Genomic DNA, 17,110 nt, shown 5'->3' on the forward strand with positions numbered 1-17,110 from the left:
TCTTTTTATTAACAGCCTCAACAATTTGATCCTGTTTATAATTGTAGCCAGTATATATGCATTAATACGGAATGGAAGTTGTACAACTGGTCTCTTAATTGCCCAAAGGACTTGGAAATGCCTGACTGTGGTTTCCGGGGAAGGCCTGTTCAAGTTAACACTGATATCTGCTGCCCTGAGTGGGAATGTCCTTGTAGGTTTTCATTTCTTCCTTGGTAACCAATTTTTAATCAGGGGGAGATTGTTATTTCTTTGAACCAACCACCTCATCTAGCCAAAGTTATTGTTGAGCTTTCTTCATTTGATTTATGATTTTGGTTCCCAGTATATAACTTTTAGAATTGCTTCTTGTCAAACATAATAACACTAATTTAAAAGATTTTTTTTTAAAGGAGCAATTATTACAACAAATACAAATAATTAGTTAATAGGTTAAATTCACTCTCTAACATTTTTTTTAGGTCGGTGTTCCATGTTGTCAGAGCTGAGCATTATTACATTTGATGGAAACAATGCAGCATTGTATAGTATGGCTTCTTATATCTTAGTAAGAATTCCTGGGGAAGTTATAGTTGCTCATATTGAAAAATGTTCCATGAATCAGGTAGGTTAAAACCCATTGTTTTATCATTTCTTCATAAATCTGTAACTGAAGCACATTGCAATATTAGGGATTTTCATAGTAAGAAAGGATTCAAGAACTCACTGAGATTTATCTTCTGGTACTTAAAATAAAAAAATGTTGTATGTACAAAAACTCATAGACACAGACAACAGTTTTAGTGGTTACCAGAGGATAAGGGGGACAGTGGTAGAAGAGGGAAAAGAGGATCAAATATATGGTGATGCAAAGAGAACTGACTTAGTGGTAAACACAAAATGCAATATATAGATAATATAGAAATGTACACTTGAAACATATATACTTTTACTAACCAATGTCATCCCAATAAACTTAATAAAAATTAATAAAAAATGTTTCATGTAAATATATTTAGAAGCATACAATATTAATCCACATATTTTTAAAAATCAAGTAGTACTTTTAAAAGTGATTTTTCTTTATCCTTTTTTTTCAGGATGGAAACTCATTTAAAAAGCTAGTGAGTATTTGCAAAGTGTTTAGTAGATTCCTTCTGATTATTGCTAAAATTATGTTTAACTCCACAAAGTTTTAATTTTTTTTCAAACTAAGGCTTTCTCTGAAAGAAGCTCTGGACTTTGTTTTAAGAAGTTAAATTTGACAACACCTATACATAAAATACTTGTCGACCGGGCAGCAAGAAAAGTAAGAATACAAAGTTAAAATATATATCCTTACATTAGATGAAATTAAGAAATTATGTAAACACAATTATTTCCAAAAAGAGAGAAACTTAAACATATCAGTGGAGTTTCATTGCTGTTATGTCTAATCATTCTTTTCATGGATAGTCTGAAACGTGTTTCTTTATGTTATATTTCTCCATCTATAATGTGCCATCTGTTGCAAATATTTCTCCCCTTGTGAGGTTAATTGTAACTGCCATGTTAAATATACTAAAGCCTTCTTGGAGAAGGTGAGTGGCCAAGCTTCTTAATGTCAGAGTTAACATTAGTGTTTCAAATTAGACAAAATGGAACTGATATGAAAAAGAGGGATTGCAATGTTGAACAGAGTGGTAGCCACAAATACCAGAATGAAGAACACTGAGAGAAGAATAGATGGAAGGAGTATTCCAATGTTGATGCCATTAATTTTTCATTGAATAAGTGATGGCTAAAATAAGAATAAATGAAAGAATATTTAACTTTATTAAAATAAACTGAAGAAGAACAATGCATTATAAAAAAGTTGGAAAGGAGCCATTTAATTTTACAGGAAAAATCTTTATCCCAAGGAATATATATTTACCAGATAGGAGTGAGTTATAAGCTGGATGCTTCACTCAGATCTAAATGGTTCTTTCAAAAATATAAGAAAATAATGTATACAGATTTTGCTCAAAATGGTTAAGATATTGGGTGCCTTCTGGAAATAATTCCATTAGCACAGATCCATCAGATTCTAGGCTAGAAACAATATTAAAACGGGCCTAAGATATAGTAAGGTATTAGAAAGTTTAATCTTAAGTAAAACAAAATATGTGAATGAGGTACTTTTTTGCAAGATAGCATTTGTATATACCTTTGATTTTGATGAGGTTGATATAGCAACAGGAAGTGGATGGGAAATAAACTCTGCATTTGGGAAGAAGGGTTTATTTTTGGCCCTAAACTGAACTTGTCACTGGTCATGTATTCAGTTAAAATCTTATTAATTAAAAAAAATCATTTAGTGAGAGTTTACTTAATAAAATGACACAGGTCCAAGTAACTTGCAGGGTGCATAAATGTAATTATCTGTCAATTAGAGAGTAGCAGGAGGTATAGTGACAGAGTTATAACTAAGAAATCATGAAAACAAAAAGAAGAGTTAATCAGTGCCGTTTACAGGAGGGTTAAATAAGTAGTTTTGGAAGAGGTGACACCTGAAATAAATCTTAAAGAACAAATAGAAATTAACCAGGCAAGTGGAAGGATGTTTTAGCCCAAGGGTGGCAGTATGAGAAGATGTAAAGAAGAGAAAGTGGATGATTGGTCAGGTAGAACTTCAACAAATTTACTGCTGGTTACAGCTCATGGTTCCATGTCATTGCCATTATCTAAAGCATTGGTTTTAAAAGTATAATCCTTGGACTGCCTACATTTGTATTACCAAGAGCACATGCTAAAAATACAGACTCTGGAATCCCATGCAAACTTAGGAAGTAGAATTGCTAAGAATTCTAACCTTTACCAACTTTGACACATGATTATTAGGAACATTATTGTTAAACACTGATTTAGAAGATCAAAGAAAGAAACCAGATTAAAGGAAACATCCTGAAAGTAACTTTTATTATCTTATATTCATATTAGTAGGTAATCAACATATATTGAGGGCAGCAGACAGAAAAGTTTACATAACAGGAAAAAGTTAAGTTTTGAAAAAAATAAAGGAACATGAGGTTAAAACAAACACTGAATATAGCAAGACACAGCAAAGAAACAATAAAAGAGCTTAGAAATAATGAGAAGCTGTGGAAGCAGCAGAGAAATAAATTTTTAAGAACTTAAAACATAGTTTATATTAAATTAGCAGAAATGGAATAAACTGAATTCTTCTAATTTTAATAACTGCATACACATATTTAAAAACTCATAGACACAGGCTACAGTTTAGTGGTTCCCAGTGGGTCAGCGGGGAGGGGGAGTGGTAGAAGAGGGTAAAGGGGGTCAAATATATGGTGATGGAAGGAGAACTGACTCTGGATGGTGAACACACAATGCAATAGATGATTATTATAGAAATGTACCTTGAAAGCTATATATAATTTTACTAACCAATGTCACCCCATGAATTTAATAAATAAACATAAACACTTTTCTAACAGATGGAAATGCATTATGTAATTTTAGGTAGATGTGGATTCTGTTGTTGTGCCTTTGCCGTTTTCCAATCAAGAACTGCTCATAGAGGATTCTGGTACTATGTATGTGATTACTACTCCAGCTGGCCTAATCATAAAGTGGGCTCATCTTACAGGAATCTTAGACATTCATTTTGGCCCTCAATTTAACTTGTCATCCTACACAGAAGGACTTTGTGGTGAGCATTGCTCTTCAAATCTTGATTTCTTCAAATATTTTTTTTTTCCTGTCCACATTACGCTGTTTTTGCCTCCATTTCCACACTTTTTTGATTTGAGGTGTGATATTAACTTTCAGTTCCCCTTGTGAATACTGAAGGAAGTAATGGTTTAATGGTTTTCAATTAATGAACTAAGTAGCAAGAAATAACAGTTCATCATGGGTATTTTATGAAACCATATGCTTACCACTATTACTACGATACTGTTTGTATTCCTACTAGCTCATCTTTATTAAGCATTAATGAAGTATCAGACATTATTTTACATAATTTAATTCATTTAAGTCTAACAATAACCCTAATAAGTAGGCACTAGTATTAATTTATAAGTGATAAAAATGAGGCATAGAAAGGCTTAAAGGCTTTAAATAGCTTGTTTTTTCCTTATTTTTTTTTTTAAGTTTGAAATCTGGGAAAACTTCGTTGTTTAAGCCATCTTGTAAGTCATATACAAGGAACACAATAGTCTGAAAATTTATCCCAGTTTTATTATACAGTGAAAAGCGTAGATGTACCTTGACGCCTAAGTTTAATATCACAATATATTACATAGTTACAAAAAGAATTTCAAGCCAAAGGAAGCCAATTAGAAATATATCTATGTACATAACAAAATAAGAAGAATATTGGCTCTGGTGTCTGCCAGGAAGTTAAATAGGGGTATCCCCTTTACAGCTCTGTGCTCAACATCAGTTTCCTCATCTTTAAAATAGAAATGGTAATATCTACCTTCAAGATTGTTGTTGGAATTGTACATCAAAGTTATTGTAAAAGCACTTCACACATTGCTTAATATACACAGTCAACAAATGTTAGTACAAATATATTTTAATCTCACTAAATATTAACTGAATAAAAGTTTATGGATTGCCTTGTGAGTGTCTGACACTGTTTGATGTTGACAACTCAAAATGAAAATGAATAGACTAAATCCTTGCCCTCACAAATTACATGCAACACACATATTTCTTCTTTAAAAATGTAAAGCATGTAATGGAAAGATTGGCTAAAATGGTGCCTATTTAGAGTATGTTACACATGGCACAGACTTCTATGGTGACTAAAAGTTATCAATGTGGAAATAACGTGTTTCCCTGAAAATAAGACCTAGCCGGACAATCAGCTCTCCTGCGTCATTTGGAGCAAGCATAAATATAAGACCTGGTATTATATTATATTATATTATATTATATTATATTATATTATACCCGGTCTTACAGTAAAATAAGACCGGGTCTTATATTAATTTTTGCTCCAAAAGACACATTAGAGCTGATTGTCCGGCTAGGTCTTATTTTCAGGGAAACACAGTAGTTATTATTGGTATATATTAGATTGGTGCAAAAGTAATTGTGGTTTTTGCAATTATTTTTAACCATTTAAACTGCAATTAATTTTGCACCAACCTATAGTACCGATTATAAGCAGCTCAATAGTTATTGAGTAATAACCCAGACTTTGAGAATGCATATTTTATACTATGACTTATCACTTGTGTGTGCTATGTTTTCTGTTTAATTTTCGTGTTTGGTTCCATCCCCCCACTCCCCTTTGCTGTCAGCTTATGCTTTTATGGAGATAGACATTCTGCTAACTGGATTCTTAACTAATCATTGGAGAGAAGGGGCTGGGATCACATTTTTGCTAACCAAAGGTCACTCTCTAAACTTCATGACCTCCACAGTGGGAGAGAGGTGGCTTACTAAAGAAAAATCTGGGTGCTGTTGAAACTACGTTGGTTGCTGCGTAATAAAGTTATAGAACAAGAGTGTGACTCAAATTGAGCATGGACACTAATGTGGGAGGTCCATACTGACATCTCGTGTTACACAGCACTGTGAGGTCTGCAGAGGTGGTGGCTGGAATTGCAATGAAAACATATTTTTACTATCAATTACCTTTCTCCAGAAGAGTTTAAACATTATATATATACATATATATGTATATATATATATATATATACATATATATGTATATATATGTGTATATATACATATATATGTGTATATATATGTGTGTGTATATATATATATACACATATATAGTAGTATATATATATATATATATACATATATATAGTAGCTGCTTTTACAGTATAGTTCTCTTGAGTTTTGTTTGTTTTGTTTTTTGCACTTCATTCAGTCTTCTGTATATTTACAAGGGTTGGGTGACTATGGCAGAAGCAACCTTCATTAGTAACAATATAAGATTTGATACTTCAATAAAATGTTTAACTCTTATCTTTTATAGATGGGAGCCTTGGGAATTAAGAAAAATTATGTTTTAAAGTAGAGTGGGATTTAAGTAAGTTATGATCAGGTTTCCAGGTCCATTTCTCTGTATTTCCCTTGGCACTGCACTTCACTGGATGAAGACTAAGCTATCCTCAATCTGATGTACCTCAAGGAAGCTAGCAGGTCAAAGCATCATAGCCATCAATAGGCCATGCCATCCCAAGGAAGGGATACTATCTATATTCTAGAATTCCCAGGTCTAATTCTGAGCTTGACTATGGTTGTCCTAATGTTGAACAAATCTAGGCATCTGGTGACTGCCATGAGCTGATTAGTTTATGCCTGGATTACTTATAGTAGTTTTTAAGGCTAGGGGTAAGGAATGCATTTATGCCAATCAGGCATCTCTCCTGGAGTGGTGTCATGTGCTAGGAGATAAGGCAGGGCTAATTCCTGAAAGGAATAATTTAATGGTTCCAGGCAGGGTTTTCCTGGGGGAATGGATGCCTGGGAGGCAATCACCAAATGTCCACCATTCTGGGGAATATTTGACAGATTTAAGAACCAGTTCTTAAATTAGAAGATAGTGATAAAAATGGAATAGTGTAAGAGCAGACTCAATCTCCTCTTTCTTCATCTTCTATGACGTTTTCATATATCTTGACTTCTAGGATCATGGTTTCTTTCTTAAGACAGTTCTGTACTATCTTATCAAAGAATGACACAAATAATTTTTAAAATCCATCAACATTGAAGTCAAATGACATAAATTTGGCACCTCATTCAGTAAATAATTAATTTATTTTAAATCAATTATTAAGAGAATTTATTTTTACTGCCTGCTTTTGGTTTAAGTGAAAATTTTTACCTTCTAAATGTCACATATCTTTCTAGGGATTTGCAATGATGATCCAGATGATGATCTAAGGATGCAAAATGGCACAATTATTACGAATATGGAAGACATAGAATTATTTATCGAGAGCTGGGAAATTGACAAATCAGTTAAAGTAATAACGAGAAGACCTGTCAGAAATTGTACTGAGTATGATTGCACTCACTGCATTGAGTTGTTAAATAGAAGAGTTTTCATTCCATGCCATGATAGAGTAAGTTGAAAGCAACCATAAATAAGAACTGTCATGTTAAACACGTTAAGATTAAAGCCAATAAATTTCTGTTCTTGCCATGATGTTCGTCTACTGAGAACAGTTTATTCCCAAGCCTTCTGTCAGTATGCTTTGGAATTCAAAATCATTTGCTGTTTATAGATTTACGGAGACAGGAAGGATAATTATCTTTTTTCTCTCTATGTTTTTTTCAAAACTATATCTACAGCTTTCAAGAAAAATGAAATTCTATCCTATGACTAAATGCCTCTAGGAGAAAGAGATCAATGTCACTTGATAACCAAGTATAGAAATCAAGTCAGTGAAGGTTTAATCAATCCCTATGATCCTGGCCTCTTAGGTGTTTACTTAGAAACTATCACATATTCAAATTAATTATGCTTTACTGTGTTCTAACTGTCTGACTTTAGGTCATTAGTAGACATTTAAAATAATTAGCATCACTAAAAAAGATCCATTATTAGAAACAAAGGACAGATAAGTACAGCATTCCATGAATCGTTTAATGAACATTTAGTGAGCATCTAGCCCCTACTAGGCATTGTGTTAAACTCCTGTGATCCAAAGATGAATAAGACCCTCTCCTTGCCCTCAAGGAGTCTTAGTGGGAAGGCAAGCCTGTGAATAGACACACTGTAAGATACACTATGCAGGTGCAAAGAAGCTAAGTTTTGGAGAAGTCTTCCAAGAGTTACTTGGAAGGATGAGTTCTCCAGGGGAGAAGAGGGAGGAAGGGAGACCTAAGCAGATAAAACAATATATGTAAGACCAAATTCGGTGTAAAAGTCCATTTTAGGAAAACATCGAAAGTTTAGTGCAAGACACATGGATGGTAAGAGCCCGGGAAGAAGAGTGAGGGAATTGTTAGGGTGGGAAGGAGATCGCTGTGAACCACATTCCATGCTAGGTGGTGACATGCAGACTCCATAGTTTTCAGCCTGCCCTGTGACTTCCCCGACCCTAAAGGCAAAGGGTGTGAAGTCATGGGACAAAAATGGCATCTCTTTCAGGAACTTCAGTTCTATTTAGAAATCTGAATACAAATAAATTGTAAATGTTTACATTTTTTAATGCATGCACGTAACAATGAAAAATAGCAAATACTTTTTAACTAATTTGTGTCATTTTGATCTATTTTTTAAAAGCATAATGATAATTGCATTTTTAACTGGGAACTTGTAAGATTGATTAAATTAGAAAAAAATTTCAACTTGACTATTAAAGGCATAGTGAGGCAAGGCAGGATACCATTTAGTTGGTGATTTAGCCTCAGATTTTCCCCTTAGGATCTTCCCAGTGAACTTGGTTACAAAGGAAAGAAATGCTCATTATTTGGTTTTCCCATTTCTAATCTTCATCCTTGTTTGCAAATAGCCACATAGCAGGCAGATGATCTTTTAAAAATGGAAATAAGATTGTTATCATTTCTCTTACCTAAAACCCTTCAGCTACACTTTTACTTACACTTAGAGTATATTCCAAACTTCTTATCAGGGCTTACCAGGTCCTCTATGCTCTGGCCTGTCTTCTTTTCCAGCTCCCTCATGTGCTACATTGTTCTTTTCTGCTAAACCCCAGGCTTTCTCTTTTCAACCCTTTGACTATTCCAAGGTATTTCATGCTTGCCGTGTCTCCAGCTGGAATACTTCCCTCCTTCAATCTATTTTAGCATGGTGACTCCTCTTGATTCACTAAAAAGTTTTCTTAAATTATGAGATCTACAGGCCGAGAACAGATGTGTTTTATTCACCTTTATATTCCTCATGCATAGCATAGTGCATATGGATGTAGTTAGATGCTCAATAAATGATGGAAGTATGCATAAATGAATGTGTGAATGGAGGATACAGGAAAATCAGTTTTGTGGGTTAAGTGGAGAATGGATACAATTTTTTATTTTGAATAAATTAAGTCATGTGGGACTTCAAAGCAAAAATATCCAGAAAAAAAGTTAGAAACATGATTTTGGAGCTCAGAGGAGATAAGTTAAGGCCCAAGATCAGGTTTGGGAAATTATTAGTATATATTTTTTTTAAAATAATAATAATGTATGATGTGCCAGAATCTGTTCTGTATACGTTCCATATATTAGCTCATAGCAATCTTAAGCAGTAGTAGCTTTATTATTAACTCTATTTAACTTATGAAGAAACCGAGGCAAAGATTGAAATGACCGAGATGGTGGTAGAAACTGTAGGAATGGGTGAGCCCGGGAAGAGCATTTGTGGTGAGTAAACATGACCAGTGAGGATGGGGTCTAGAGAAACAGAATGAGAGGCAGAAGAGCAGACAATGAGCAAACAGGGAGTAGAGTGCTGTACCCTCAAAGTCAAAGGAGAGAGTTCTAAGAGACAGAGAGTGTTCATGCATCAAAGGCCTCTGAGAGGTTGGGGGAGGTTTATAATATCAGGGTTCCCTGAATTTGACAATTGGGAGGACCTTGATGACCATCGCAGGTATTCTGTGCAAAGTGAAGTGGTTGGAAATGGATGTGATTCAACAAAAGGAGACTAAAAAGGAAATAGAATCTTGATTTTTATACATATACACCTTGAAGAAGAAATGATGGGATATGAAAAATATCAAGTGTTTTATACGACACTTTGAGTGTCAGAATTTAGCATCTGAGTCTAGATGCTTAGTATGTTTGCTGAATAAATGAGCAGAGATAAAAATTGGAATAAATGTTGTTACAAGTTAAATTATTTAGTTTTCAGGCATCTCTAGATCAAAGTGAAATATAATCTGTAGGAAAAAAATGGGTCCCTAATAAATTGAAGTATATCAAATTATACAAATTATTCAAGCAACATGCAATATTAATACACATATTTTGGGAAGCGTTTATAACCTCATTTAATGAGCAATGGCATGCATCATTATGGCAGGCTTCAGGAGCTTCCAATTTTTTCTATAATAGATCAAAGTCTTATTCCATATATATAGAAAAGTGTAGTATCAGAAATGGGTTTTTGCTAGGTCCACATATACTCCCATCTTTACAAAATAGATGTATGTAGATTAATACAGACAATATTTATCTTATCTAAAATGTGTTTAAAAATATTGTAAATTCAGAGGTGACATCTAATACTATCAGGTTTTGAAAATCTAAGGTTGCAGAGGAACCATAATGAATATTAACTCGCTACCCTTTGATTCTCCATATAGTTTTAGTCTAGGTTAGTGTCTTTAGAGCAGTTAAACAACATAGCTTATCCCAAGCCAAAATATATCTCTCTAGGTTTCACCACAGAACTTTTGTGAAAAGATGTGGATTAATTACACCAATTTTGGGAATTCTGAATGTGATGCACTTTCTGCATACGTGGCTCTGTGCAGCAAGTTTGACATCTGTATTCAGTGGAGGACGCCTGATTACTGCGGTAAGTAGCACACTTCAAATGATATTTTCCAGTAACCGAATAACACTCCATTGTTTTGAATTTGCTTCTTTCTTTTTCTTTTCCTTTTGCGTCACAAAATAATTTTGTAAGAATAAAATGCAAATAAATCTCACCTAGAAGTTAGAGGTGAGCTCTCTCACATAGGTTACTCCTATTTTCATCCTGCTTTAAATTTAAAGTAGGCCTCAATTCTTCTAAAAGTAAACCTAGTCCACAAAATACAGAGGGTGTCAAAAAATGTATACACTTTTTAAGAAAGGAAAAAACTGTATTAAAATTGTAATACTCAATATATACTGATAACAGAAGATGAATACAAGTCATGTGTATACATTTTTTTGGCATCCCCGGTATTAGGTAGAAGAAATCACAGAGGTTTGAAGAAATCACAGAGGATTGAAGAGAGATTTCAATTCTGTTTCCTACAGCACCTTTTGTCGATTCCATTTAACCTGCGTCATTTCCTCCAGCGTGTTCTTATGCATTTTCTACGGAGAGGATGAAGATTTTTCTGCCCCTTTTTCTCCTTTCCTGACATAGTATCCGCTTTCTTTGATATCTGGATTTAATATTTTTCCAATTACATGTTTGTATTTTCTTTTTCTTTTGTATGTATTCTTTGCTAATTTTTACATCAAGTTGTAATGTTTGTCATAAAAATTTTATTAAACCTTTCACCAATCCTGGGCATATTTTACAGAAAACATTGTTAATTTGATTTAAGAAGTAGTGATTATATGATAAATATTTTTTAAATGAGTGTTACTATAATGCTCCAAAATAAAAGTTTTCATTGTCTCCAGGAAAAAAGAATAAAATACATAGAGAAAGAATAATATATCACAAACACAGTTACATGGCTCCACTTTAGAAATAAAGCAGCTCCTGGAGTACCCTTATATCATTTTCCTCTCCCTGCTCTCCCAGACGTCATCACTATTCAAGAATGGGGTTGCTTGATTCATAGGGAATGTATGACATCAACAATGTTACAAGATAGTGTCAAATTGTTCTCCACTGAGATTTTACCAGTTTATATCCTCACCAGCTGTGGGTTCATTTTTTAAAATAATTTTTTATTTTTCTATTATAGTTGACATATAATATTATTTTAGTATCAGTATACAACATAGTGATTAGACATTTATATAATTACGAAGTGATCACCTCGGTAACCTAGTGCTCATATGACTCCATACATAATTATTATAATATTGTTGACTATATTCCCTATGCAATAGTTTACATCCCCATGACTATTTTTGCAAGTACCAATTTGTAGTTCTTAGTCCCTTCACCTTTTTCTACCATCCCTCCAAAACCTCTCACATCTGACAGCCATCAAAATGTTCTCTGTATCTATTAGTTTGTTTCTGTTTTGTTTGTTGTTTTGTTTTTTAGATTCGACATATCAGTAAAATGACATGGCATCTGTCTTTCTCTGTCTGGTTTACTCCACTCAGCACAATACTCTCTTAGGTCCATCTATGTTGTTGCACATGGCAAGATTTCATTCTTTTTTTTTTTTTTTTTAATTTATTTTTAATTTATTGGGGTGACAATTGTTAGTAGAATTACATAGATTTCAGTTGTGCAATTCTGTATCACATCATCCATAAATCACACTGTGTGTTCACCACCCAGAGTCAGCTCCCCTTCCATCACCATACATTTGATCCCCCTCACCCTCATCCCCCACCCCCCAACACCCTTACGCTCTGGTAACCACCAAATTACGTTCCCCAGATTAATTTTCAAACCCCGTGGCCATCTTCATTCTTTTTTATGGTTGAGTAATATTCATTGTCTACATGTACCACCTCTTCTTAATGCATTTATCCATTGGAGGACACCCAGGTTGCCTCCATATCTTGGCTCTTGTAAATAATGCTGCAATGAACACATGGATGCACATGTCCCTTTGAAAGTAGTGTTTTGGGTTTCTTTGGATAAATACCCAGAAGTGGGATTACTGGGTCCTTCTTTGGCTCTGGTTATAGCCTTTGTTTAAAGTCTGTTTTGCCTAGTATGAGTATTGCTACCCCAGCTGTTTGTTTGTTTCCTTTTCATGAAATATTTTTTTCCATTTCTTTACTTTCAGTCTGGTGTGTGTCTTTCAACCTGAAGTGAGTCTCTTGTAAGCAGCATATGTAAGGGTCTTGTTTTCTTATCCACTCAGCCACCCTATGTTTTTGACTGAAGCATTTAATTCATTTACATTTAAAGTAATTGTTGATAGATATATAGGTATTGCCATTTTATTATTCATATTTTTGATCTTTTTTTCCCCTTCTTCTTAAAGAAGACCCTTTAAAATTTCTTGTAATACTGTTTTGGTGGTGATGAACTCCTTTAGCTTTTCTTGTCTGGGAAGCTCTTTATCTGTCCTTCCATTCTAAATGATAATTTTGGTTGTAGTTACTTACTTTTCATCATTTCGATTATTTCATGCCAAACCCTTCTGACCTGCAAAGTTTCTGTTGAGAAATCAGCTGACAGTCTTATGGAAGCTCCCTTATAGGTAACTAACTGCTTTTCTATTGCTGCTTTTAAGGTTCTCTCTTTGTCTTTCCCCATTGACATTTTAACTATGATGTATCTTGGTGTGGGCCTCTTTGGGTTCATCTTGTTTGGGACTCTCTGCACTTCTTGGGCTTGTATGTCTATTTCCTTCACCAGGTTAGAGAAGCTTTTTGTCATTATTTCTGCAAATAGATTTTCAATTCCTTGCTCTCTTTCTTCTCCTTCTGGTACCCCTATGAAACAAATGTTGGTACACTTGATGTTGTCCCAAAGCCCCTTAAACTATCCTCACTTTTTCATATTCTTTTTTTCTTTTTGCTGTCTTGTTTGGGTGTTTTCTGCTACGTTGTCTTCCAAATTGCTGATTCAATCCCCTGCTTCATAAAATCTACTGTTGATTCTCTCTACTATATTTTTCATTTCAGTTATTGTATTCATCATTTTAACTTGTTCTTTTTTATGTTTTCTATTTCCATTTTTATGCTTTCTATCTCTTATTTGAAGTTCTCATTGAGATTGTTGAACATCCTTGTAATGAGTATTTTGAACTCTGCATCTGGTAGATTAATTTTCTCAGTTTTGTTCAATTCTTTTTCTGGGTCTTTGTTCTCTTCTTTTATTTGAACCATGTTCTTTGTCTCCTCATTTTGGCTGCCTCCCTGTGTTTGTTTCTATGTATTAGGTAGAGCTGCCATGTCTTCCAGTCTTAGTAGTAAGTGACTTATATAGTAAGTGACTTTTGGGTTCCAGTGACAAAGTCTCTCTGGTCACCTGAGTTGTGTGCTTTAGGAGGGTCCTTTATTTGGGTCGTGTGTGACCTCCTGTAGTAGTTGAGTCTTGGTTGCTATTGAAATGTCAATGGGAGGGATTAACACTCAGGTTGATTGGTTGTGAGGCCTGGCTGTGACTACAGTGGAGGAGCTGTTGTGCAGGGGCTGACCCTCTGTAGCAGGATTCCCTTTAGCAGGGCTCTGGTGCCTGCTGAGTCTGCCTTTTGAGTGTGTCATTTGTGAAAGTGGTTGGGTGATGCTCTGATGTGGTCTGAAGCTGGCCTTCAGGTGTATTGATTCTGCAGCCTTTTGAGAGGGGATTTCTTGCAGGCCAAGATCAGCTGCTTCCTGTGCCCTGCCCAGGGCCACTTGGCATAAACTACAAGGTGATCTGCAGATAGTTACTGTTTGTGCTGGGCTTGGCGGTGCCTGGGAGAGGCTAACCTGAGAATTGAGGCTGGCTGCCACTCGTGAGGAACTTGGGGCGGCTTAGCAAGAGGTATGGGGAACACCGAGGCTAAATGCTGCTTATTTGGAGTTTGTCAACCTTTGAGAAATTTTAGGAAAGTCCACAGCATGAGCCAAGACAGGCTGTTTGTATGGAAAAGCCACTGGAAATGGCTTTTGGGTGGGCACATGAGTTGGATGGGGTGAAGTCTCAGAGAATCACCAAGGCAGGGTGAACAATGTTAGCCAGACTGATGGAGATTCAGATATGGCGGCCACCTGTATCTGTATGCAGGAGTAAAATGGGCTTAACAAAGAAACAATTACTTCTGTTAGCACTTCTATTTGGGAGAAAGCTGCCCTTCCAGCCTTTGCTTTGCAGCCAGATAATTCAATATCTCCCCATATATTCCTAGTACCTTTAAGCTGCTGTCCCAGCACTGGAGCTTGGAGTGAGTCCATTGTGAGTAACTCTGTGTGCAGGCCTTTTAAGAAGAACGCCTTGACTCTAGCAGCCCTCTGTCTCACTCAGCCACCATCTTTTCTGGTTTTCAAAGCCTAGGGACCTTTCTTCCTGGCACTGGAATCCTAGGCTGGGGAGCCTGGTGTGGGACTGGGACCCTTCACTCCTTAGACCTCAACAGCTGAGATAACCCTCCCAATTTTTAACTGCCACACCTGGGTGTGGGACCAGCCTGTTCCACCTCTCTGCCCTTCCTATCAGTCTCCATTTGGCTTCTTCTGCATGTCCTTAATTATAGAACTTCAGTTCAGCTAGACCTCAGGTGATTCTCCATAATGGTTGTTTTGTGGTTTAGTTGTAATTTTGATGTGGTCATAAGAGGGGGCAAGCACAGTGTTTATCTCCTCCACCATCTTGATCACGAGTCTGTTTGTTCATTTTTTAACACTGTGACTTTTTAAGATAACTGAAAATAAACAAGAATTTTCTAAAACATCATGTAGAAACTTCTCAGCAATGGTAGTTTCTTTTGAAAATGAAGGAATAAACCTAAACATGTAGCATTTTTCATTTTTATGACTTGGTTGAGTCACATATATAAAGTGTATTTCTTTACTTGTTCTGAGTAGACTCTTATATATCCTCTCACTGCAGAGCAATAACTTCATAATAGTTGACTCTTTATTTATGCTAATGAGATTTGGGCTTCCTATTGGTCATATTTATTTGATATAAATTAGATGAACTTTTCCTGCCATAACATAATACTAGCTGGACACCTGGAAGATACTAAAAAATACCATTGATTGTTTTGTTCTGATTTATGATTATATAATAAACAAAAAATAGAATTAGAAGAGACTGAAATGTGAAAAGTCATTTTCAGAAAGAAAATGACACTTGACATATTCTTCCTTTTACTAGAATTCAAATAGGTTACTTTTATCTTCAGCAAATTCTGTCCTCTGTTATTCATAGCACTGAGTTGCCCAGAGGGGAAGGAATATCAACCTTGTGTACGACCCTGTGAAGCAAGAACGTGTTTGAACAGATGGTTCTATGGACACGCTTCCTGTTTGAATTTAAGAGAAGACTGTGTATGCAAAAATGGAACTATTCTTCACAGGCCATATTCAACTCAGTGCATTCCAGAGAAAGAATGTGGTAAGCAAAGTATAAAATGACCTCTTTGGGGTCCAGAAAACAACTCACATATTTTTAGATCCTGGAGAGAGGTGCTGAGAAAGGTTGATCAAAAGTAATGTAGATTTTGGAAAGGAAAAGAGTTCATAGTTTGATTTTTATACAATGTCACCTGAAGTTACCAAAATTAGGAGCTTTGCTGGTGATGTTTTTTAATCTCTACCTCAGCTGTAATAACGAGGAAAGAATATAGTAAATCAAGAATTAAGAGTATTAAGAGTATAAGATGTGGACTAAATTTAAATTCCAATTATTTCACGTATTAATGATTCAGGTTTATGTCTATGAGCCTGAGTCTTGCATTTGTAAAATGGGGAAAATAATATCACAGTCCTATAAGGTTAGTGTGGGAATGCAGAAAAGAATGCAAAGCATTTTTCAATACTGCCTACAGAAAAAATAATGTTATCTGGGAGAAAAGATGTAATATTTCTACTTTTATTTTCAACCATTTTATTCTGACACATTATCTCCATGGTGGTTTTATATGAAAAATGTGCAAAATTGAGAAAATTGAAGTATGTGCTTTATCAGTTATAAGTTTCTTCATTATAGTTGGAAGAAAAAGAGACTTACCGTGTTTCCCCAAAAATAAGACCCAGCCAGACAATCAGCTCTAGTGCATCTTTTGGAGCAAAAATTAATAAAAGACCCAGTATTATATTATATTATATTATATTATATTATATTATATTATATTATATTATATTATATTATATTATAAATTATATTAGACCCGATCTTATGTTATGGTAAAAGAAGACCAGGTCTTATATTAATTTTTGCTCCAAAAGACTCATTAGAGCTGATTGTCCAGCTAGGTATTACCGTGTGACCCTGAAAATAAGACCTAGCCGGACCATCACCTCTAATGCATCTTTTGGAGCAAAAATTAATATAAGGCCGGGTCTTATATTAAAATAACACCGGGTCTTATATAACATGACATAGCATAGCAGAGCATAGCATAGCATAACATAATGCTCCAAAAGATGCATTAGAATTGATTGCCCAGCTAGGTCTTATTTTCGGGGAAATGGAATTTTTAGGGAAACACGGTAACTAATAAAGGAAAAGTAGAAATAGAAGTGAAATGCATGTGTAGTTTCAGAAACAACTTTGTGTTTGCCATTGAAAAGAGTATTTGTGGAAGACTTTGACAATATACAGACATGCTTATGTTTGCTGTGAAGTTGCTTTGCTGCTAGTGAATAGGATAAT

General features: G+C 34.9%; 1 protein-coding gene across 1 annotated transcript in view; it reads left to right on the forward strand.

The window, feature by feature from the left end:
* Positions 1–17,110, forward strand: part of OTOGL (otogelin like) — a 146,966-nt gene that overhangs the window by 104,239 nt on the left and 25,617 nt on the right. Inside the window, 8 exon segments of the mRNA XM_033116163.1 lie at positions 16–193; positions 462–604; positions 1,080–1,103; positions 1,196–1,288; positions 3,481–3,670; positions 6,841–7,055; positions 10,321–10,462; positions 15,665–15,850. Coding sequence (XP_032972054.1) covers positions 16–193; positions 462–604; positions 1,080–1,103; positions 1,196–1,288; positions 3,481–3,670; positions 6,841–7,055; positions 10,321–10,462; positions 15,665–15,850 — 1,171 coding nt within the window.

The sequence above is a fragment of the Rhinolophus ferrumequinum genome, chromosome 10 (genome assembly GCF_004115265.2).
Source record: "Rhinolophus ferrumequinum isolate MPI-CBG mRhiFer1 chromosome 10, mRhiFer1_v1.p, whole genome shotgun sequence".
Classification (NCBI taxonomy): Eukaryota; Metazoa; Chordata; class Mammalia; order Chiroptera; family Rhinolophidae; genus Rhinolophus; species Rhinolophus ferrumequinum.